This window comes from Seriola aureovittata, chromosome 16, assembly GCF_021018895.1.
Source record: "Seriola aureovittata isolate HTS-2021-v1 ecotype China chromosome 16, ASM2101889v1, whole genome shotgun sequence".
In the NCBI taxonomy this organism is placed as follows: Eukaryota; Metazoa; Chordata; class Actinopteri; order Carangiformes; family Carangidae; genus Seriola; species Seriola aureovittata.
In genome coordinates, this window is record NC_079379.1 from 182,116 (window position 1) to 205,827 (window position 23,712).

General features: G+C 40.3%; 1 protein-coding gene across 1 annotated transcript in view; it reads left to right on the forward strand.

The window, feature by feature from the left end:
• Positions 1-23,712, forward strand: part of thsd7aa (thrombospondin, type I, domain containing 7Aa) — a 201,387-nt gene that overhangs the window by 95,474 nt on the left and 82,201 nt on the right. Inside the window, exons 5-6 of the mRNA XM_056399169.1 lie at positions 2,241-2,396; positions 9,966-10,169. Of these exons, the coding sequence (XP_056255144.1) occupies positions 2,241-2,396; positions 9,966-10,169 (360 nt within the window). The remainder of the gene's footprint in view (positions 1-2,240; positions 2,397-9,965; positions 10,170-23,712) is intronic.

The window sequence follows — 23,712 nt, forward strand, 5'->3', positions numbered from 1 at the left end:
TCCGTCATTCAAGTCTGCCTTGTACCACCTACCTAGACTCTTCACTGATTTTTCCCTAATTATTGGAATTTCCTCTTCGTCTATTACAAACTTCCTATCACTTAACTTCCCTCTACCTATTGAGATACAAGACTTACTGGTCTTGATTTTCATACTAGCCCACTTTAAGTTTTTATTAAGTCTCTCAAGTACTCTTTTCATACATGGCACCATTGTAGTTATCAACGTCATGTCATCCATGCAGGCCCTAATTGGTGTAAGGCGCATCCCATCCTGCCGCCTCTCTCCACCTACAACCCACTTAGAAGCTTTAATTATTACCTCCATCGCCATTGTGAATGCCAATGGAGAAGCTACTGAGAATAAATTCCTCATGCTGAAACGTCACCTGCACTAGTGCTCCTCCTCATTTGCCTCCTTTGACCACTCAGAGAAGCTAACTGTATTAATTGGCCATGTTGACATCACTTAGATTCTGTACTTGAGAATATTTCCATCAGAAAGAAATATTTTTTTTTTTCATCAAATAATGGCAACTGGAGGCTGTCCAGGTGGCACAGGTAGAAAAGCAGTCATCAGCAACTGAATCACTTCCTAGATCCCAGCATGCAGTGGGTGATTTTATTGTGATGAGAGCGTCTGTGTGGAGGAAATTAAGCTGATATAATTTCATCATTTGCTTTCAAGGATGGATAGATAGATAGATAGATAGATAGATAGATAGATAGATAGATAGATAGATAGATAGATAGATAGATACTTTATTTATCCCCTAGGGGGAATTCATGACTGGCATAGTATGGCAATAAAACTTTCAACACAGATCGTTCCCATTCTGACTACTGGGAGCTACTATCATCCCATATATCTGAAATTCTGAGATTTAAAGTAAAACTTTTACTTTTAGCATGTATGTAAGTTGTATCAGCTGTTTTCCTGCACTGGTTCCAATAAATACCATACCATACCATACCAAAGATTCCATTTTGAGGAGCAAACAGTGACATACTATAAAACAGATGTGCCACTGTGAAGCCTTGAATCCTCAGCTGGAAAGGAACTGGGAGCAAAGTTATTGATGGCATTTGGCATGTGGCAATACAGGGCAGGGGCCTCTGAGGTTATTCATTTGGCGGATGAAAAGTGTAGCAGGGAAGGGAAGGCCATCTGGCACAATTACCTGAGCAAGGTCAGTCTGTGTGGAGACTTCCATTAATTAGCCTTTGTTGTGGTTGTGGAGAGTTCAGCTCAAAATGGACAAGGTAGGTGGCTATTATCCTCCAAAACATGATCATTGATAATGTGGATGAGAAGCTTTTCAGAAGAAATGTCTGACTGGTAGTGTGATGACACATGGGCATGTTGGAATTAAAGCCATCAACTGGTCATTTAGATGGTTTTTATTCAACACCTATTTGCACAGTGGCATATTTTCTAATCATCTAATCATACCTTCCAGTGGTACCTTATTGCTAGTTAGAATGTTTGGCTGATAATTTAATTAATATAATCATTTCCAATACACCCATAACTCAGTGGCCAAACCAGGCAAGGTGCCTAAGTCTAGCCACACAAAGCATGGCTTGATTTATGAGTACTTGAATAGATGGTTTAGGGTAAAGTAAATAAGTTATACTCCCATACTTAACAGATATCTTTTAAATGGCTTGAATTTTTCAGCTGCTTCTTAATATGAAATGCATTTTCCGTCTTTAGAATACATAATTAAGAACTGATACTGTTATATTTTATAGAGTCAATTCCTTAAGGTCCATGATGATAGAATGCTGTTAAAATAGAGTTTTAAACAGGTACCATGAAGAGCATTGCAAAGTGCTGGGTATGCATTGCAAATGGAATCATACCCAAACACATTGTTAATAATGAGGCAGCGCAAAGTGTGTAAAAGGTAAGGGTGATGTGGACGAATGCTGAGTAATCATTGTCTTCACAGCTAGTCACATTGCAGCCCTTAGATTAATGAAGTAGAAGGCAAGTGTAGAAATCAGAAAATAACAATGTTGTTCTGAAGGTTCAGAATGGCAACATTATAACGTGATACCACAAGTGTGAAGTAAAAACTGTGGAAGAGGTGTGGACATCAAGTTGTGGGTTTTAATATGTTTAATATCCCTAATTTTTCTTTTCACTGTATTGAGTCACAGTTTTGCTGATGAAAACGCTTTTCATTAAATCATCAATCCTTCAGTGTGCCATTGATCCTGTCTGTCTCTCCATAGCATTGCGACCAGTGGACAGTGATCTTTGTATGGGTGCCCCCCCGAACACCACCCAGCTCTGCCATATTAGATGTCCTGTAGATTGTGAGGTGTCTTCATGGAGCGCCTGGGGACCCTGCACCTATGAAACCTGTCAAGACCAGGCAGCCAAGAAAGGTAAGAGCGCTCTTTGAAAATTATAATGCCACTGGTCCTAACGTAGTAAAAGGAGTTCTTTAGGTATCTCAAACTTCGTGTAAGCACAAATACAAGTGTGATTTCATACAACATGAGAACCAAAATAGTCTTTTATGTCCTCACAAAATCAGCTTCACAATTTCACCTTTTCTGCAAGCAAGTTTACTTGGATACAGAATATAACAAATAAATAAAAAAAGAGTAAAGAAAAGACCAGAGACTTTACAATATATGGAGAGAAACCCAGGAGCTCCCACATGGTGACAGTGGAGATGAAAAACTCCCTTTTACAGGAAGAAATCGCCGACAAACTGAAGGTGGGTGACTGGACAGGGAGAGAAAGGACTGAGCACAAACTACAGTATAGGGAAGACACAAAGTTAATGACATGCAGTAGTGTGATATAAATGCATGAGGAGAGAGAGAGGAGAAGTTGTGGTATCAAATCAAAATCCTGGCCTTGTGAGAACACTAGAGGAGGGTATAAGATTGGAGAGTGAGCAAAAGCATTGTCATCTTCTCTTCCTATTTGTCGGCTGTTGTCACAGGCTGTGCTAGTTCATCAGCAGGGATGACACAGTTGCTGCTTCCGCCCCTAAGTATACCCTACAGCAGCATCTGCCATGGCTACTTCACGTTGACTCTGCCTTAATGAAGCAACTCACATGAAAGGGATGGCTGGAACTTCTACTCCATGTATCTTAACAATGGACTCAATCCCACTCACTCATTTGCTCACTAAGCCTGGTTTTCATTATCTGGAGAGATATGGACTCAAAATAAGTCCTCCTGGCTTTGAATCTTTCTATCCCTCTGACACTGAATATGGGATTCAGTAGGTTGTGATTACAGAGTTGATCTTTAGTTTGCACTGTATGATCCAAGGAAAGCACATATTTCTAGTCTTTCACCAGAATGCACTGATTGCCGTTAAGAACAGTTTGGGAAAATCACAATTAGATGTTTCAGCCCTAACATGGTAAGAATGTTTGGAAGATTTGCATTGCATTATTTTTTAAAAACTGAACTACAGGTTTGTATTGGTTATATAGAATACTGTAAGTTTGCATAAAACAGAATTACACATCAACAACTTACTTAGTTTCTGCATGAAAAAATCTGATAAAATTATATATAGCTGCTTATTGTTATGTGCTCCTAGTGTTCTAGAAAAACATTAGACACAAAACCTTTTTCTCATTGCTCATCACTGTCTTGTACTGCTGTCATTGTGTGGGCTTCGGTCTCCCTGGGTGCTTGGTAGCAATGACTTATGTCTAGTCACTATAACTAAGGGGACTAAAAGGGGCTTAGCTGTTTTTGGCCCCTTGATCGGTGCTAAACTTAAAGCCTCTGACCTTTGGACACCTGGATTGTGGACAGTGGATTGAAAATGCCTGAGATTGTCATCCCTCTGGCGCCTCTGTCAAAGGAGCTAGACTACACTATACTACACTTCAGGCTTCTGTCAGGAAACCTGGCTCACAACCATTTTGCCAAGGATCATGTCTGGAAACCCCTTTAATTGTAATTTTCTCTTTGTGACTGAAGGCAACACTGTAGATTTTGACAGTTCTGATTCTGGTGTATATATGTTGCCAAAATTATCTATTACTTTGGATGGAGCCTGGGGGAAACGAGCACACTGGATCACACAGTATCAGAGACATATACATACACAGTATTTGTTCTGCTGCTTAGACCCCTGATATGTTAACTAGTGTAATGACTTTATAGGACTACTTTATTGTCTTTCAGTGGAGTTCTTTTAATCTTAGGTATGATTATTTTTCAGTGGCTTCAGGAAGAAAAACTTTTTGCACAATTCAATTTACATTAATTTAATTGTAAATGGATGAAATTGTCATTTTGCCCATCGGTCTCAATAATAAGTGAAAACATGTTTTTAAATTTTATTTTTCAAATTTATTAATAATCAAAAACTTTCATTTAAAAAAGTATTCAGACCCCAATTTGAGTACTTTGTTGAAGCTATTTTTTTCATATCACACATTGAACTGTATATCTGCTATTTAAGAGGTCTATCAAGCAAGCATTCTTCAGGTGGAGCTAAATTCTCTATTTGGACAACATAACTAAATGTGAGACCATCAGTCTGATATTGTAAGGTTTTAAAAAAAAATCAGCTTAGTAAAATAATGTGGCGCTCCAGTTTTGCCTCGCAGGTCTCGCCAGTTGCCGACCACTGATCTAGTCTCACCAGAGATGCTCTATGGGGTTCAATCTGGGCTTTGGTTGGGCTACATAAGGACAGTAAGAAACTTGTCCTGAAGCCACCAGCATTTTCTCAGCTGTATGCTTGGGGTCATTGTCATATTGAAAGGTGAATCATTGCCCCAATCTCAGGTCGCGTTCAGTCTGGAGCAGGTTTTTTTTCTTTGTCTTTTATTATTATTATTTTCCTGCTGTAACATCTTTCAAAGCACAGACACTGTAAAACAGACCTGTCACCTGCCCAGCATGGTACTATTAAACCAGAAACACTGCACCTACAGTGCGCTTGGGGCCAAGTTTCAAAAACACACAATCACCGATTGAAGCGTCTCACAACATATTATCCAGTTTGCGTGGGCTAGCAGCTCATTGTTTCTCCCTTGTCTGTGTATGTACTCTATGTGCATGTCATGTCATTGTTCCCCACAGTTGTGTGATACTCAGTCCAAATACAAAGGCAAACTTGTCTGGCAGTGTAAAAGGAGACAATCGACAATTAATTTTTTTGAAGGTTTACCTGCGTTTTAAAAACCTGTCACTGCCTTCCGTGTTATGACTGACACAAAACAAACCCACGTTGCTTCCTGCACATGCATGTGGGAAACTGTTTCTGGCTGATGCCCCTACGTAAGTTAAATTGACCACAGTAATTAACCAAGGTAATCGAAAATGGTTATGATAATTAAATTTAATCGGTAATACTAACCTTCCATTTTTGCTCTGTGTTGCAGTAATCGTTTAATCTCCAGTAGTAGGTAATCTCAAACCACTCTAAATGGCCGATGAGACCATATGTTCTTTTGTTCCATAGACAAACAGAGCTATTGAAACAAGGTCAGAAAAATAAAACTGGACTCAGATAAAACCATGGCATCCCACTTTTTACATGCATTCCACCTCCTAAGATGTAAAGACAGTGAAATGACTGCTACAGGACAACACCCTACCATCAGCTCTTCTCCAACAGTTGCTTAAAGCCCTGATGTCCTGTGCAGAAATTGCTCCCAGCCACTTGGTTAGGTCCATGGATGACACCTGGGTCAAAATCAAAACACAGGAGGTGAAAGCCAGAACACATCAATGCAGTGGACAGCAGCATCAAGTTTGCTCTGGAGGACGTCAGAGAAAATCGTCTGGCCTTCTTGGACTGTGGATGAAAGAAGCCTCATCATTAAAGTATACCGAAAACTGTTACACACAGATCAATATTTACTATTTAATTCTCACCACCCACTGGAGCACAAGCTAAGGGTTATCAGAACCCTAGACCACCGGGCTCAGAATGTTGCCCATGTTGCCTTCCTTTACTCTACAGTACTCCAACTTTTACTAACTACTAATATGGTCATTTTGGTTGTGGTTTTTAAGTTAATTATTAATCAGAGTTCCAACTTGATAGTGTGTTTTAAGACTAAAACAGTTGATCCTTTCCCTTCTTAGGGTGGTGCCCTAGGGAACTTTAATATTAAAGTTATTATTTAATATAATTTCCAACGGCAATAATTGATAAGCTGTTGCACCTACAAAAAAAAGTAACAAGCCATGCTCTGTTTTCAATTTTATTATACATCCTTCAACATATATTTTTCATTTTTCTTTATCAAATGGAATTCCATATGTTTGGATGTCAGCTTTTATCCTACCTTGATTAAGAACTGATGTCCTGGTAAAATAAAGTAAAAGAAAACAACAAACAACAAAACAAAAAAAAAGTGTAAGAAATCACTTCCTATTTACTATTTACTAGTCAACTACATTATGCTCCACAATTTATGTGAGTGTGACATGGACACTACTTTCTGCTACAATCCCATGTAGCGTGAATACCACAATTTGAATTTTGCTCTCGTTAAAAGAATGGGGCACCAGTCCTCAGGGAGGACAATTTGATTAAAATACAGATTGTTTTGATCAATCTCACATCCAAAGTTGTGATTTCTCGATTACAGGGATCTCCGATCTTCACTTCAAAGAAACACAGGCAACGACTGGGTTACGTTGATAATATTTATTGACTAACTAAACACAGTAAAATGAACAAGGATAATGACATGAATCTATAACTAATAATAACTATATCTACCAGCTGAACTAGCAGTGATTTGGGCGATGGTGAAAGAGAATGGATTTAGATATGTGTATAGCATTTATTCGTAACGGTGGAGAATTATTAAATCGGGATTAGTATTATTCCGACATCAACCCAGTTCGGAGCAAAGGATAGAGTTGCCTACTTTGAGTAGCGGAGCGCTGTTGAGATCCTGGCTGGAGCCCCGGAGTTTGGTTGCTAGGCGACGGGGACGCCACACTCCAAGTGGGTTTCTCTCAGAGATGACGGCCGTTGCCAGGGGTGACGGGCTCTGCCGATGTCTCGGTGGATCAGCGTCGGCGCAGTCTGCCAGCAGACTTTCTTCGTAGGCACTCTCGAGATCTGGTCAGCCGGTCCTGGTGTGGCGTGTAGCCGGAGGGCCGGAGGTTGACAGCGGAATAAACGCTAGTATTTAACTTAATTTGCCAGATAAATTGGAAGGAGTTGGTGTTGGCCAAACGACGCAAAACCTTCAAAATCTTCTAGACAAAAGCTGGATTTTGTCACAAAAAGAAAAACGACAAAATTACTTATACACACCTGTGTGTGATTCAATTTGGAAGGCTTGGCTTGTTGAAATAGTAAGGCAAAAATCGCGCACCAAAGTGTAAGAAGTAAAGTTTAAGCTAGAAACGAACGTGAGCTAGTGCGCGAAACGAGGCGTAAAAGTTAAGATTGTAAGAAAAGTTGTAAGACGAAGGATTGTAAAAGAAGCTATGTAAAAGAAGACGTAAAAGAAGAAGAAGAGCGAGCCCTGGAGGATCCTGCTGTTTTATCCTCGGGGTGTGTGTAGCTGGGGGGGCTTGACAGTTGTCGCCACCCCTTTGGTCTTCCTTCTCTTTCTTTGTTTCAATAAAGAAAGAGAGAAATAAAACCTTAAGTTAATTTGTTTAATTTGGTTTTACGCGCAAGTGTTGCATATTCTACTCCCACCATGGCCCATTCATTTTGACAACGGCCTATATCAACTACCTAGCTAAAGTTTGGAATATACAAGATAACTAATAAAATCATCATGTTTAACAACACACATAGAATACATAGATCAATGAAAGGATAACAATTTGTAACCACACAAATATATAGCTAAGTTACAATATAAAACAGTAATGTCAGAGTGATGCATTAAGTTTGTCTATTTCTTAATTCCCTAAGGGAAAAAGGGGTCCAGTCTGGTCCTTAGATGGCAGTATTGTAACATGGTGGATATTTACCTTAGAACTAATAAAACCTATCTCAGCCTCCATGTGGGCTACAGAAATGAACTTTGGATCATACTTAGTTGAAATCTTTCCAGAGTAATACTGCATGAATTACCTGGTGATAGGACGTTTGGTTCAATGACATTTCAATCATGCTTTATAAAATGTGGAATAGTTCATCAATCCTGCTTGGAATGTAGGATGGTTTTATGGCGGGGGTCTGTGGTTCCTCGTGAGACCCCCCTTTGGGTAAGAAAGGGTGTTAAAGGTGAGAGTGTTGTTTTCTCTTGTGAGAGAAGATGAACCAGGAGTGTGAATCCTGGTGGTTTAGCACCTTGATGGCTAAATGTTCCTTTTCATGTTATTTGATAAGAGGTGGCACCCTCCTATCAATCCCGGATGAGTGTCAGGGATGAAACATGAATTCATTGTCAGTCTGTGGGGGAGAGTTGTGTTTGTCTCCCATTTGGTGCAGGAGTGTTGGTTCAGAATGAGTTCGATGAGCTAGCCATAAATTCCGATGGTATCTTCAAAAGCTAGTCTATTGGTGAGGGGAACTCATTTCGTCCCTGTTTTCTATCCATGTGATGGTTTGATGATGGGAAAGTGGACATGGGAGGCTCCCCATATCCTCCAGAGCACCCCAGTGTCCTTACCATAAACCTGGTGTCTGGTCACTGGCGTCCACCAGTGTCCGCTACACCCATCATGAAATTGTTGCATTATTTGCATATAGATGGAAAACATTGTCTGTCAGTGATGACTTTGAAAAAGAAACAATGCAACGCAAATTCCCGATAATTAGTATAAGTGTCCTAAATGTCATTTTACTGTTCACTGTAGAGTAAACCAACCATTGACTGTGCATAAAGTTGGAAGTTGGTTATGATTAGTAAGTGCTCAGCACACACATGCAGCTCATTCGCACCCTGAATGATGGGTACACAGAGAGGGCCAGTAAAGAAGCACACAAAAAAATTGATTTTTGTACAGTATACCTGATAGGCAGTTTGACTGTCATGCAAGCAATAGCCCAGCTCACACCAGAAGTGCATGTCTCCATGCTGGTCAAAATGATTCTGCCTGTCATCTAATAATTCTAATTAGAGCTGAACTTTATGTGTTCCTGGATAAGTGCGGCATGATTTCCTCTGCAACAATGACATTGACATTATTATATATGACTCTGCCAATCAGATTTATTTACTTAATAATCAAAGGTGCTGGAACGCCTTTCCAGCTCATTCCACCCCTGCTGTAATGCTATCTTGCACTCATACCATTCATAATACACCCTACAGAGAGTAAATGAGTAATACCTGATAGAATTGAATTCCCTGCAAGCTAAATCAATTTTTTTTCATACAAACCCTCCCCCCTCTCAGATAAAACCTCTTTATACCACACATATATCACACAAGGTGGTATATGTTCTGTTGAGCTGCTTTTTTTGAGGGGAAAAGAGAAAAAAAATGTAATAGAAAAGGGGAAATTCTGCCAACTCCAACTGATTGCTTCAGGCACTGCCTTATCTGGCTTGAGCAGGAGTATGGATTAAGGGGTGAGTGACCTTGGCTAGGCCCACCCCACCCCCACCCCCACCACACACACACCACTTTCTCAGGACCTAGGTCATGGAATCTCATGCCCTTGAGCTGAAGAAATTACACATACAAGAGAACAAACCCCAGGTGAATTAATGGATTCCTCCATGCATTAGTCACTTTGGATAAAAGCTTTTGTAATGACAAAAATTCTAAGAACTATAATGACTTTTTACATTCCTGTCAACTTCATGCTTAATGAACACGTTAAGGTCACGCATTTAATGTCATGTTAAATGTAATATCACAATTATCACGATAGGCACATTGTGACCATGGAGAGAAATTAATGTGCTTACAGTTTCACAATAGATACATACGTTTTTGCTCATCAGATCACAGAGGGGGTGCTGTGGTTAATTAGTGTGGGTATGTTTTTGTTCAGTTACTTCATTTGGTTTCTCTTGTTCTCTGTCAGGCTTCAAACTGAGGAAGAGGAACATTTTCAATGAGCTAATGGGCTGGACGGGGAACTGCCCCCACCTGGTGGAAGCAATACCGTGTGAAGACCCCAGCTGCTATGACTGGCTGGTGATTAAACTTGAGGCATGTATCCCTGATAATGAAAAGGAGTGTGGACCAGGAACCCAGATCCCTCAAGTGCAGTGTATCAACAGTGATGGTGAGTAGATGCATGAAACATGAAACAAAAGCAGCTCTTTAGGTCTGAGAGTAGCTATTGCCTAATGACCTACCACCTCTGTGGTAGAACAGGAGATTCACTATTCAATAGGATAAAGTTCAGTCATGATCTTAGAAACAGTAGATAAAAGAAAAATCTTAACTCACTTACTAACTAGTGTCACAACTGTCACAGGGTTTGAGGGGTTTGGTTGGACCCAAATGCAGCCAACACATGGGAGATGGTGCAGAAAGGTTTATTAAACAAGAAGCTTACACACAACACTGGTGAAGCACAGGGAAACAAAGGGGAAAAACAGGTAAACACATGAACTCAAAACAGGAGACAGGAACAGGTAACATTAACAGACTGAGGACAACCACACATGAACAGCTTTTTTTGACCAACCAGACATGAACAGGCACGTGAACCGACGAGGACAAACCCAGAAATCGACAGCGAGACAACAGAGACAAATGGAAGCACAAAGACTATATAGACAAGGGAGGCAAGGGTGATTGAACACAGGTGAAACACATTAGGGCAGGGCAGACAATCACCACACAGAAACAGGACCAAGACCGGAAGCAAAAACACTGAGACACACAAGGAAACCAATTACAAAATAAAACAGGAAGTGAGAAAGTCCAAACAAAACTAATAAAGGTGTCTGCCATAGCAAACCATGACAACTAGCTTAATCTGCAGAAACTATGTCTCTTAGTCTTTGTTCAGTTGTCATGGAGATATCTCAGTTATAATCAAGTGACCTGAGTGTGAAACTCAACATTACAGTTAGGGCATTACAGTGGCCTTTCCTGCTTATTTTTGGACTGTGGGTAATCATTCAGGATTTTACCTCACCATAGGAGTCTGTTATATGTTTATGTTAGAAAGTAAACAAAATATTTCAACCTATAGGTGATTTGGAGTCAGACACAGGGGTTTAGAACAGCAAATATACCAGCAAGCCAAGACCATTTTTTCACCTCTCACCTTTGGTAGTAGTAGAATTCTGGGTATTAACATCTCTTCCAGGCTGTCAGAGTTTCACCCCACTATCAGTTTAGCATGATTACCACAATTTCAAATTTGCTGTTGTTGATAAGGGGGCACCAGTCCTCGGGGAGAACAACAATGAATGATTTCATTGACAAATGTGATCAATCTCATATCAAAATCTGTGACTTCTTGATTCAATGGATCACCAGTCTCTACTTCAAAACACAACAGGACGTTTATTAACTAGACTACTATCTACAGAGTAAGTGCAATGTGTAATAATCATCAAGATCAAAATAATAATGAGTTGGCAATATTGGAAGAGAATATGTTATGGCTATACACTATGGCTGTACAACTAATGATCATTATGTCTACATATAGATTTGATGATTAAATATTATTATACTTCATCAACCAGGTCATGAGCAGAATGTTAAGACCGGTCTAATGTGAGTTGCGCTGTAGCTGGATGCAGGTGGTCGTGGGCAGATGTGTTATCTGCCAGCGTCTCCTGCAGATTGATGCAAAATAAACTCTAACTTTGGCTGGATAACCTTAGAGGAGACTGGCGTTGATCAGATTACTGTCAAAAATCTTCAAAAAGGAAAATGTGATGATAATTAAAAGTTACAAAATTACTATGAGGCACTTCTGCTATTTTGGTTCAGTTGGTTTTGACTTGGCTTATAAAAATAAAAGGTTGCACATGTAGACAAAAAGAATGTTACTTGGAGCACATGGCAAAGAAAGAACAAAGGACGCAGACAAACAAAAAAGGAGAAAGTGCAAAATGGCTAAGAGCCATGGCTAAAAGCTATGGCCAAGAGTGGTTGCTAAGAGCCGATAAGTAATGTGTGAATTGATCACAAATGTTTAATTCCCTGAGAGCTGGCACACGTGTCGAGGATCTTCTTCAGAGGGGCCAGTAAATCATCTGAGTCACCTCAAGATTGTAACTTTTAACTATTTTCAAGAAAAATATGTCTAACTCTTAAGCAAATACTCTAAAAACTGAGACACTGGTTGCCACCAGGAGGAGGAGGGGAAAAAGCACACCTAGGCAGACAACAGCTTTTAAGATGAAACTTGTTTGAAAATCAGATGTCGGAGGGAAAACCTCAAGTTCTATGGAAAAGATCACCTCACCATAATGCTAGAATGGTTTGAAAAGCAGCTCATATTAATTGAAGTACAGTGCTTTGAAAAATTAGATGCCAAAATGATTTTTTATAAGCTGAATATCCAAAGCTGGAGATAGTTTGTGTGTCTGTTAATATATGTGTGTACATATATGTGTACAAAAATGGGTTCTTAAAAAAATTGTCTTCAAAATCATAGAAAGACATGAATGCACACACACATAGACAGTGCTGATTTGCCTAAAATATGCTTTCATACTTGAGAGTCATAAGGGTAAGAGTTAATGAGTCTAATTAGCCAATAAAAATCAGCTTTGTCCATTTATCCCCGCATACTGCGTTAGTAGTGTGTGTGTGTGTGTGTGTGTGTGTGTGTGTGTGTGTGTGTTTGTGTTTATAAACATCACAGAGATCAATGAGTCTCTTAACGAGCTGTTTCGAACAGCTGTGTCTAGCTGGAAGACAGAGCTCAATGAGCCTCACAAACAACAGCTATTTCTGAAAAATCAGTAACTCCTATCAGAACCATGAGTGGACCAAGGCTGGCACAAGACGTTTGTGCACTGAATATGAGGCTTTGGTGTTTCTAGAGCCAAAACTGTGGACACAGGAACAAGTTCCATAAAAGGGTCACTTCTGCTTTTCTTGGGAAATCAGCTCCTGAATTTGTATTGCACTCAATGGGAGAGATGGAGGGTACTCGCATCACTTTGAGGCTCACTATTCAATTTTTCTAAGTCTCTGTGCTTAGGTAGACACTTTCTATGAAACAGAACAAATTTGTCTACTACTGAGGAACCCACACCTCTGTATAATGTAATATACACTACATCTTCCACAGTGATTAAACTGACAAAAAAAAAACACTGACAAAATCTTTTAAATCCCACAATTTCCAACCTTCTTTGACAATATTTATATCAAAACTGTAGAGATTTTTCTCCTGTATCACCCAGTTTTGGTCTAATTCTGATATCTTTTACAATTTTTGAGGAAATCTCCCAAAGTGCAGAGAGAGTTGTCCAAAGTTCCCATAGATGCCCATGTTAAACTGAGCTCTGAAGCTCTGGCTCATAACAAAGTTGAGGGGAGTTTTAAAACTGCAATAAAATACAGAAACTGTAGGTACACATATAAGATATCAATCTCTTTATTGAAGCCTTGGGACAGCCATGGTGAGGTGATCTTTTTAATAGGACTTGTAGTTTTCCCTCCGGTATCTGATTTTCTTTTTATAGTATATTTTTGGGGCTTTTTATGCCTTTATGATAACACAGTATAGAGAGACAGGAAATGGGGAGGCAGAGAGAGGGGGAATGACATGCAGTAAAGGGCCGTCCGATGCGGGATTTGAACCGGGGCCGACTGCAGCGAGGATTGTAGCCTCTACATATGGGGCGCCTGTTCAACCCACTGCGCCACTCGACGCCACTGATATCTGATTTTCAAACACAAGTTTGATTTTAAAAGCTGTTGTATGCCTAGGGAGACAGAGGGGATTGTGTGTGCTTTTTTCCCTCCTCCTCCTGGTGGCCACAGTCACCACAGTTAAAAACATTATTGAGAGGCCATTTTGGCCGGTTCTGACAACTTTAAAAGGCTGTTTGAATACCATCACCACCATATGGAAATTAACTGTATAAGTGTCTCAACGTGTTAACACAAGCTTTTTGGAGGCTCTATGGTAGACAGCTCTACTGCCACACACAACAATACACACACGAACATTAACAGACACACACAAATGCCATCTTACTTTTTTGATAATATTGATATTCAAAATAAGAGTGTCAATCAGGTAAAAATAACTTCCTGGAGGCTGTGTTTGGCGGCTCTACTGCTACACTCAAACACACACACACACACACACACACACACACACACACACACACACACACACACACACATATATATATATTGACAGAACCACACTAACACCATCTCCACGAAATAGTTTACACTGGTCTCGCCTCCATTGTATTTGAGTTGCTCCTCCGCTTCCCTGCAGATGGGAAACCAGAGCGGCTCAGTAGATTGTGGTTCGGCACTCCGCTGAGAAGTGGTAGAAGTACCATCAGTCAGTCAGTAACAGACATTTGGGATTATAGGGCTTGCCCTGCTGTTGCGGTCCAGCCAAAAAAGAAAGAGTCTGTCTCTTCTTACTTTCTTTCTGATTGATAATTTTACAGTAAATACAACTGAAATCACAGCTCAGTCTTTGTATTTCATTCATGTATATTTGGTGTTTTTTGTCAGAGGACGGCACAGTTATAAAAGCAGGATTTGACCATAGGTGGTACAGCCACATACTAGGTTTTGACCTAGTCTTGTTTTTTTAGGCCAAGTCTGCACTGTGCATTTTGCTACACAGTAATGTCAGTTCTTAGCCACAAAGACTGAAACAAAACCCAGTTACACAGTCCGGGTGTATTTGTCTAAGACTCTTTGCCAACCTTACAGTTTCCTGAGGTTTGTGCCATTCTTCCCTGCAATGCTGTTGCCACAGGGCTTTGCTCCCAACAATACTACACCCTTACTTTTTCTCTTGACAACCTGATATTTGAAGTGGGTCCAAATGTTTGTTTTGTTGCTATCATCTATTTGTCCCATCACCATATTTTGTTCAAGCCTCTAGTGCCAGGTCCAGACTGGCACGGTTTGGAGGTGTGTTCAATGGTGCACTGGAAAGATGATTCGGGCCTGCAGGAGGAGAAATGTGCAGCACAGCAATTCAAACAAAAATAGGTCAAAACCTAGTATAAGGCTGGAACAGTTTTATTAGAGCCGAATTTCCCAATATTTGCACTGCACTGCAGCTGTAAACAACCCCCAAATTGAATATATCTTAAAGAGCAACAGCAAATGGGGAAAGTCAAATTTGGTCACGTGGCATTCAGCTGAACAATGGTGGAACTATGGTCGGTCAGTCAGTCGCTTATAGAGCTGACCCTGCTGCTGTGGTCCAGCCTAAAAAGGACATTTGGGTTATGTCATTGCTGGAAAAAGATTCAACGTGTAATTTCATGTAATTTTGACAATAGAGAGAAATACTGTCAAGCATAAAAAAGAGTGTTTATTTTTGCATATTTGTGCAAAGGGAAACTTCTGTCACTCTCACATATTCTCTGAGGCAAAGTATTTGTTATAGTAAGTGGCTCTCTTCAGGTCATTCCACAGCATCTCTACCAGATTAAGGTCTGGTCTCTGACTAGACCTTTTGGTGAACATTGCAGAGTCAATGCACATAGCATATATTTTCAAGCTAACTTTGGATTTTAAACAGTTGCTACAGTGCTACACAAAGGCAAATGGAGCTCAGTCTTTATGTCACTTGGGAATTTACCAAACAACTATACAATTTTTATGCCTTCGCGTCAGCGACAGTCAAGGCCAGAGGCATTATGGTTTCAGGTTGTCCTTTTGTCCGTCCCATTCTTGTGAACGTAATACCTCAGTAATGCTTTGAGGGAATTTCTTCAAATTTGGCACAAAGATTCACTTGAACTCAAGGATGAACGGATTAGTTTTTGGTGGTCAAAGGTCAAAAGTCCTCACATTGTTGTGAATGCAATATATCAGGAACCTAGCAGGGACTTCATTACATCTGGCACAAACATTCACTTGGACTCAAGGATGAAATAATTCGATTTTTGTGGTCAAAGGTCAAAAGTCAAGGATGACCTCACAAAACACGTTTTCAGCCATAACTTGTAAATTCATACACTAATAGTTACACAATTTAACTCAAATGTCTCTAAGGATAAAATGAAATGATGACTTTTATATCCAAAAGGTCAAAGGTCAATTTCACTTTGACATCACAATGTTGCGCAAAAACACCTCTGGACATTAATCAGTGCTGTAATACAATAATATGCTTGCTGAGTTCTGTGAGTTTAGCCGAATGATTTTGAACACTATGGAGAACAGGATAGAAGAAGATGCTTTCTCCGCATCTCTTTTTTCCTGCTTTCCTTGATTTTTGAGTTTTTTCTAAGCCACCATCATTTTGTTTGATGTTTAGTTAAAGTTATGTACAAATAAGAATCAATGAAAAGAGTAACACCTGCACACTGATTCCAAATCACAAGTTATTTAAAAAGAAAAAAATAGGGCTTCATTGTGTCACAAATGAAAAAACGACAATTTCCATCAGGTCAAAAATCACAGATGTAGTTTGATCCTGGTCAGATCTTTGTCAGGTCAAAAGCTGGTCATTTGTCTCACTTTAGACCTGACAAAGATCCGTTGTTTAGACAACATTTCGATCATGGTCAGATTTTTTTTTTTCAAAAATGATCTCAAAGATAACTGCAGTTTTTCACATTTACCGTATGGACTGTTAAATGCCCCACCTTTCTAGCTGGCTGTCCTTATGGTGGGTTTACTGGTTTGTGTTGACTAGTGTAGACTACTGAATGTGTTTAATTATGAAGGACTAGACTCAACTCATGCAGTGCTCCACTAACAAAAGAAATCATGAAAGCATTACTAAGGCGCAGACAGTTGAATGATTTCCTCCAGCATCACCTGAAAGTCCTGTATTACTCTTGTCAAGGTCCCCCATCACCAACACCACCCCACTGCCACAGCCATATAGCATCCCTCACAGTTTCTCCTGACTGGCTTTTTATTGATTTGTTTTCCTTCCAGACGAAAATTAGTCTGTTTTTTTCCCTGGGGTCCCATACATGTCACTTGACTCACTGGTTGCAATTCTTCCTCCCCTTCACATTGAAATTTTCACAGATATGGTCCTTCAGCAAAGGATGGGCTGGAATGAAAGGAGAGAAAATAGAAAGGGTGTGGACAGCCTGCAGATATTGATCAATATGGTATACATTAGCATCTCAGCAGCCCTACCCCTCCTTGAAAAGACCTCTATACAAACCAGTACGGATTCTCAGATTACCTTTTACTTTAAGCCATTAAAGACAAGCTGTATTTTTTTACAGCTCATCTTTGACCCAGTCTGTTCTTCTTAATACTATTTTGGCAGATAAATTGTTGTTGTCAGTAAAGGTCAGCAGTGTGAGATAAATAGTGTAAACATAACAGTTTTTAGGCATGTTTTTTAACATTGGACATAGTCAGTTTCAGGTTTATTCAGTTTTTAAGCTAAGCTAGGCTAACCATGTCCTGAGTTAAGCTCCATATCAATTCAGGACACACTGCTAGAGCTGCCCTGGTGGAGCTGCCCTGCTGGAGACATGTGTGGCACATGCATCAAAGGCAAATTCCCCCATGGGGACAGAAAAGTTTATTGTATCATATGAATCTTCTCATCTTACTCTCAGTGTTGGGATTCACTATACTCAAGATGGTTGAAACACCATGTTATTTCGTTCCACAGACAAAAATAACTCACTTCTCCACAACTCCTCACTTTTCACATTTGGGGGCGATGCTCCCCCAGGGACCTTACTGACCACTGAGTGGTGGTCAGTGTGTGATCCCACCCAAGGTGTTGCCAGCAGATGGTTTTGTCTTCTCCTCTCTTTTCTTTCTGGCTTGCTCAGGAACCACAGCACTCTCTTCTCTCCCTGGGTTCCACAGAAACAACATCTTTCCCTATCGGCTCCTCAAGGAGCAACAAGGCTCCCAGCACCTGGTCAGCATGCTGCTACCTGAAACAACAGCTCGACAGGCCTGATCACAGCAAACGGCAACACTGTTCTCCTCAACAGCGGTGACCTGCTTCGGATTAACCAAGAGTGAACCAAGTTTACCTCAGAATCAGTGGCTACAATACGAGGTCAGCCAGCCGATTTTACAAACAACAGGAGCCACAGCAGAGTTAGCGTGGAACAACTAAGTCTGTGAGAAGAACAAAGGAGAAACCAGCAGTGTGGACAATGCATGCTGGAGTTATAGGGAGTTGATTTTTCATGGTGAATCATCAAAATTCGCCACGTCACAACAGGCAGGCCATTGCACAAAAACTCAGTTTTCACTATGAGGCATCATCAAACTCTTCAGCATTTCCTGACTAAGTATCAAAGTGTAAAACAAGACATTTCTTATTGCCACAAAGGGGCAATAAGAAACAATGTGTTAAGTGTTAAATTTTTATGGTGAATCATCGAAATTCACCACGCCACCACAGGCAGGTCCCCCAACAAAAAAACAATCTGTGTTAAAAAGGGATCCCATAATTCTGTGTAAATTTGCAGGCCCCCATTTATTTTGTAAATCAACAACTCATAGGAGGCACTTTCTGATTAGGTTATGAACCACTCAGAGTAGGTGGGGTTATTCTGCCCCATCCCGTGTTTCAATATGACCCTCTTAGCTGTAGTGAGGGCAACCTCAAACCAGTGTGTCCTTTTTCCCACAAATTCTTTCATTACCTTTTAAGCTATTCAAGAGGCATAGGGCAGGTGTAAGAACAACCTCTAATCTCAGGTGGTCAAATCTTTTCCATAACCCTCTGTCAGTAGTTGGTGTAGCATGAACACCACAATTTACAATTTGTTCTCTTTGAAAGGGGGCACCAGTCCTCAGGGAGGACAACAATGAATTTATTCATTGCTTCATTACTACCTCTGTAACGGGGTGTGAAGGACCCACGTGTAGCACAACCAAACAGATGGATAGTTTGAAATAAATTGAAATACCAGCAGAGAGAACATGGGTATGAGGAGTCGAGGATGGGGTCCAGGGCTCGAGAGCCCGGGGTTATCTGCCGGCGTCTCTTGCAGGTTAATACAAAATAAACTCTAATGCATTTAACTTTTTGCTGGATAACTTTAGAGGAGACTGGCGTTTAACAGATGACTCTAAAGTTGTCAAAAACAGCCGTGGCTAAAAGCTGGGAGTTAGGGCAAGGTGTGAATTAAGGAGCTGGCGCACATTTCAGGGGCGTTACCTGTCTTGTCCTTTGTTTCAACTTGGAGAACAGAGTAATTTTCCAGGGAACTTTTGAGTTGTTTAATTCTAGAGTTTACCTATAAACTTGCACATCCTTCTTCCACCATGACCATAACATTTTTTATGAAATAACATATAAACCTAATGGCACTAATAATGACAGACAGGAATAATACAAATGTGGAGTTCGAATTAGAGCCTTCAAAACCTGAAATGAATCATAATGCAAGTGGTTAACTGATCAAACAACATAATAAACATTTCCTAAAGATATTCTATAAATGTGGATTATGCAGCAGTTCTTTGACTATATTACACTGTTGCCCATAAAGTTGGAATAATTTTGTTTTCAGACACAATCCTCAGTTTATTCCTATTTAAATGCATCAATAATCACTTTTGACCAGGTGCAATGATTACATTATGTGTCCCAATTACCCAGGTGAAATGAAATAAATCAAATTGTCACAATCATTTCATGGAAAGAGGTAAAAAATATGTTATTACAACTTTATGAGCAACAGTGTAGTAATAATAAAGACATTCTGGATGTCATGTAATGTGTGTTGTGAAGGTTGCCGACAGTATGGTCGCATGAAAGACATTGTCTTAAAGTCTACAAGTTACATCTCAACCATTCTATAGGATAAAAGTTTGGGATTGACCTATTACATAGAAACATCACATGAGTTAGAGAACAGATATTTAATTATATATTCTTCCTCAGATCTGTGTCTGTGAAGAGTGTTCTGGGGGTCACTACTCAGGATTGGAATGTGTGTGTGTGTGTGTGTGTGTGTGTGTGTGTGTGTGTGTGTGTGTGTGTGTGTGCGCGTGTGCGTGTATTCATGCATGGCACAGAGAGGCTAGGATTGAAGTCTTACTGTTACAAACTGGAGATTTTGCCTATGCTCTCTAGTTTGCCTATGGTGTCCATTCGTTGATCCTCTGGAGCTGACCCTTTGACCCATGGTCTGGTTTTGTATCCCTCTTACATGCTAAAAGCGTGGACTGTATGCGAGAGAAGGATTTGTCTCTGTTTCCTATTAATTTGATAGTTTGATGGTGGGAAGAGTAGCAAAGTGTCAATTTTGGGTTCATAACTTTGCATGTCCTTCCAATTAACTTCTTCAATGGCTTGTGACTGATGCCAGTCCAGGTATGTCCGTTACAGTGGCAAGTGACGAATAAATGATTAATGTCACCTGTTTTACATCGCCAACAAAGGTTTGAGTAACTCATCCCTGGCCTATACAACTTTACAGGTGTCCAGCAGAGTCTATTGGGTATTTTGAATTGAATATGTCTAGATCTGGCATCTCCCATGGGTTTTAGCATCTCTTTCACAACTGTGGTCCATTCATCTACAGTTCCAAATCCAAATTTGTTAAGAGTGAAATTTAAATAGCCCCGGCTAACCCTATCAAATGCCTTTTCAGCATTTTGGGAAAGAGCAGCTACTGGGGTGTTTAGGTCTTTGGTCTTCCAGATTAAGTGCAAGAGAGAAAGAGGAAGAGAGGCAGCTGCAGCACAGCAACACCAGAAAGGTGTGGAAGGGGATGAGGACCATCACTGGCTATAAAAAGAAGAAAAGCCAAGTAACATCAGGTGATGTGGGTCAAGTCTCTTGTCCTTTACAACAGAGGAGATGAGGATGGAGCTCAAGAGGCTACATCCTGAAAAGGCAACAGGTCCGGATGGTGTGTGTTCGAGGCTGTTAAAGGACTGTGCAGCCCAGCTGGCTGAGCCTCTCCAGAGGATAAGCCTAAAGACAGGGAGGGTCCCGGTCCTGTGGAAAACATCATGTCTTGTTCCGGTACCTAAAGTAGGGTGACCGGCCGAGATAAATGACTGCAGACCAGTAGCCCTCACATCACACATCATGAAGACCCTGGAGCAGCTGTTTCTCCACCTTCTGAGGCCACAGATTGAAAATGCACTAGACCCCCTACAGTTCACCTACAAATAATTTATTGGAGTGGATGATGCTGTCCTTTACATGCTCCACCTGTATACGGCGGACTTTAAATATAACTCTGAGTCTTGCCACATCCCGAAATACTCGGATAACTCAGCTATTGTGGCACATATCAGGAATGGGCAGGAAGAGGAGTACAGGAATCTTACCATGGCCTTCAGTGAATAGAGCGAGAAGAACTGCCTCCTTCTGAACACCTCCAAGACCAAGGACATGGTCATGGACTTTCATGTCTAGGCCCATCCTTCAGCCAGTCAACATTCGAGGGAAGGACATTAAGGTGGTGCACACTTATAAATACCTAGGTGTGCACCTGGACAGTAAACTGGACTGGCCCCTTTTTCCTCAGGAAGCTCAGGTCCTTTAACTTCTGCAGTGAAATGCTGCACATGTTTTATCAGTCAGTGGTGGCCAGTGTACTCTTTTATGCTGCAGTCTGCTGTGGCAGCAGCATGTCCAACATGAACGACATGAAGCACAAAGAGACTGGACAAGCTGGTCAAAGAGGCTGAGTCTGTGCTTGGCAGGAGTCTGGACTCACTCAGGACTGTTGTAGAGAGATGCATGCAAAGTAAGATGGAGGCCATCTTAGACAATACCGACCATCCTCTCCACAACATTCTGGCAGGACATAGAAGCAGCTACATAAGCAAATGTCTCATCTCACTGTGCTGCAGAACAGAAAGGTTCAGGAGAGGTTCCCACTGCCATCAGGCAATACAACACCTCAGCCAAAGGAAGTGGACTAATTTAATCATTATTGTTTATTTATAATTAACTGTTTTCATTATTATTAATATCAACAATGAGCTAATAGACATATGAATTTCCCCAAGGGGATAAATAAAGTATCTATCCATCCATCCATCCAAGATGCACCTAAGGTTATCTGCAGAGGTCCTGCCCTTAACAAAACCGACCTGATCAGGATGAATAATCGTCGCTATGACCTTGTTAACTCCTATTGCAAATATCTTTGTAAACAGTTTCCCATCACAGCACAAGGGACTAATTGGTCGATAACTTCCGCATTCCAGTGGGTCTTTCCCCTTTTTTGATATAAGGGTAATTAATGACTCTGTCATGGGGGGGGGGGGGGACTGTCTATTGACAGTAACAGCATTTAATATCTTTAAGATCTTAGGGCTGAGTTCCGCTGCACACTTTTTATAAAATTCATTAGGTATTCCATCGATACCAGGGGTCTTTTCATTAGGTGACAGTTTAATAGTTTTATTCCTCTAGAGTCTAGTACTAATTCCTCTAGAGTCATTGGGTGTTCCAAATCTCTTACACTCTCTTCTGAAACTTTGGGAAGATTAGTTGTTTAAAAAATGCTCTAGCTTTGCTTATATCCAACTGACACTCTTGAATGTGGAGTCCTTCATAAAATTCTCTAAACACGTTATTAATTTCTAATTGCTAGTTACTGTGTTCCCGTTCTTATTTCTTATTCCACTAATCAGGAGGGCTGCTTTGTGTGCTTTTAGTTTGCTGGCAAACATATAACTAGCTTTGTCACCTGATTTGTACCATTTTTGTTTTAATCTATAGAGTATTCTGCTTTTTTTTTTTTTTAGAAAATTGCATTGAGCTCATATTTAACCTTTACTAAGCTGACCAGCCAAGCTGCATAGGATTTTCCCAGTATTCCCTCTTCAACTTTTAAAATTTCTGCTTCATAGTTAGAGATTTGGAGTTGTTCTTGTTTTTTAGTTAATGCTGATTGTTGTATCAAGATTCCCTTGTCAGCTTTTAACGCATCCCACACAAAACTCTGTTCAGCAGTTCCATTGCTGGTTTCAGAAAATAGATTGATGTGATTTTTAAGCTTTAGACAGGATGCCTCATTCTAGTAGTGTTCATTCGCCAGCATTAGTTCTTTCTTGTGGTGTCCCCAATTAAATAACTAAGTCAATAGGAGCATGATCTGTCATAGCTATCGTGCATAAAGGCTCTAATGCTTTTAATCAGAGAATGCGAGATCAAAAAGTAATCTATGCGAGAATAGACAGCATGCCTATTTGTAAAGAAAGTGTGGTTTAGCAGTCCCCACGCATCATGTAGTCCACTATTTTTACATAGGGCCTTTATAGAATCCTGAGTCCTGTATGATTTAGGAATGCGATTCCCTGATCTCTCTAAAAACACATCAAGCACTTGCTTAAAGTCACCACCCAAGAGAATATCACCGAAATCCCAAATAATTTTCTTGAGTTGGAAGAAGAAGAAGTCTGGGTCTTCTACATTAGGTGCATATACATTGCCTAAGATTGTTTTTTGTTCTGATATTTATCTTTATGTTTCTTCTGTACTTTAACACTGAGGTTTTTTTGTGCTTAAAGGTATTGTGGTAGTCTACCATGAATTCTATTTGTATCCTTTTCCAAGAGGTGTATTTCCTGAAGCATCACCACATCTTAGCACCTTGAGCCTTTTAATATATAAGCCCAAGCCATCAACATTCCAAGATGCAATCTTACTCACACTGATTCCCATAATTATTTATCCATGTACGATTATCTCTACTATAGGTCCAGATCAGGTTAAC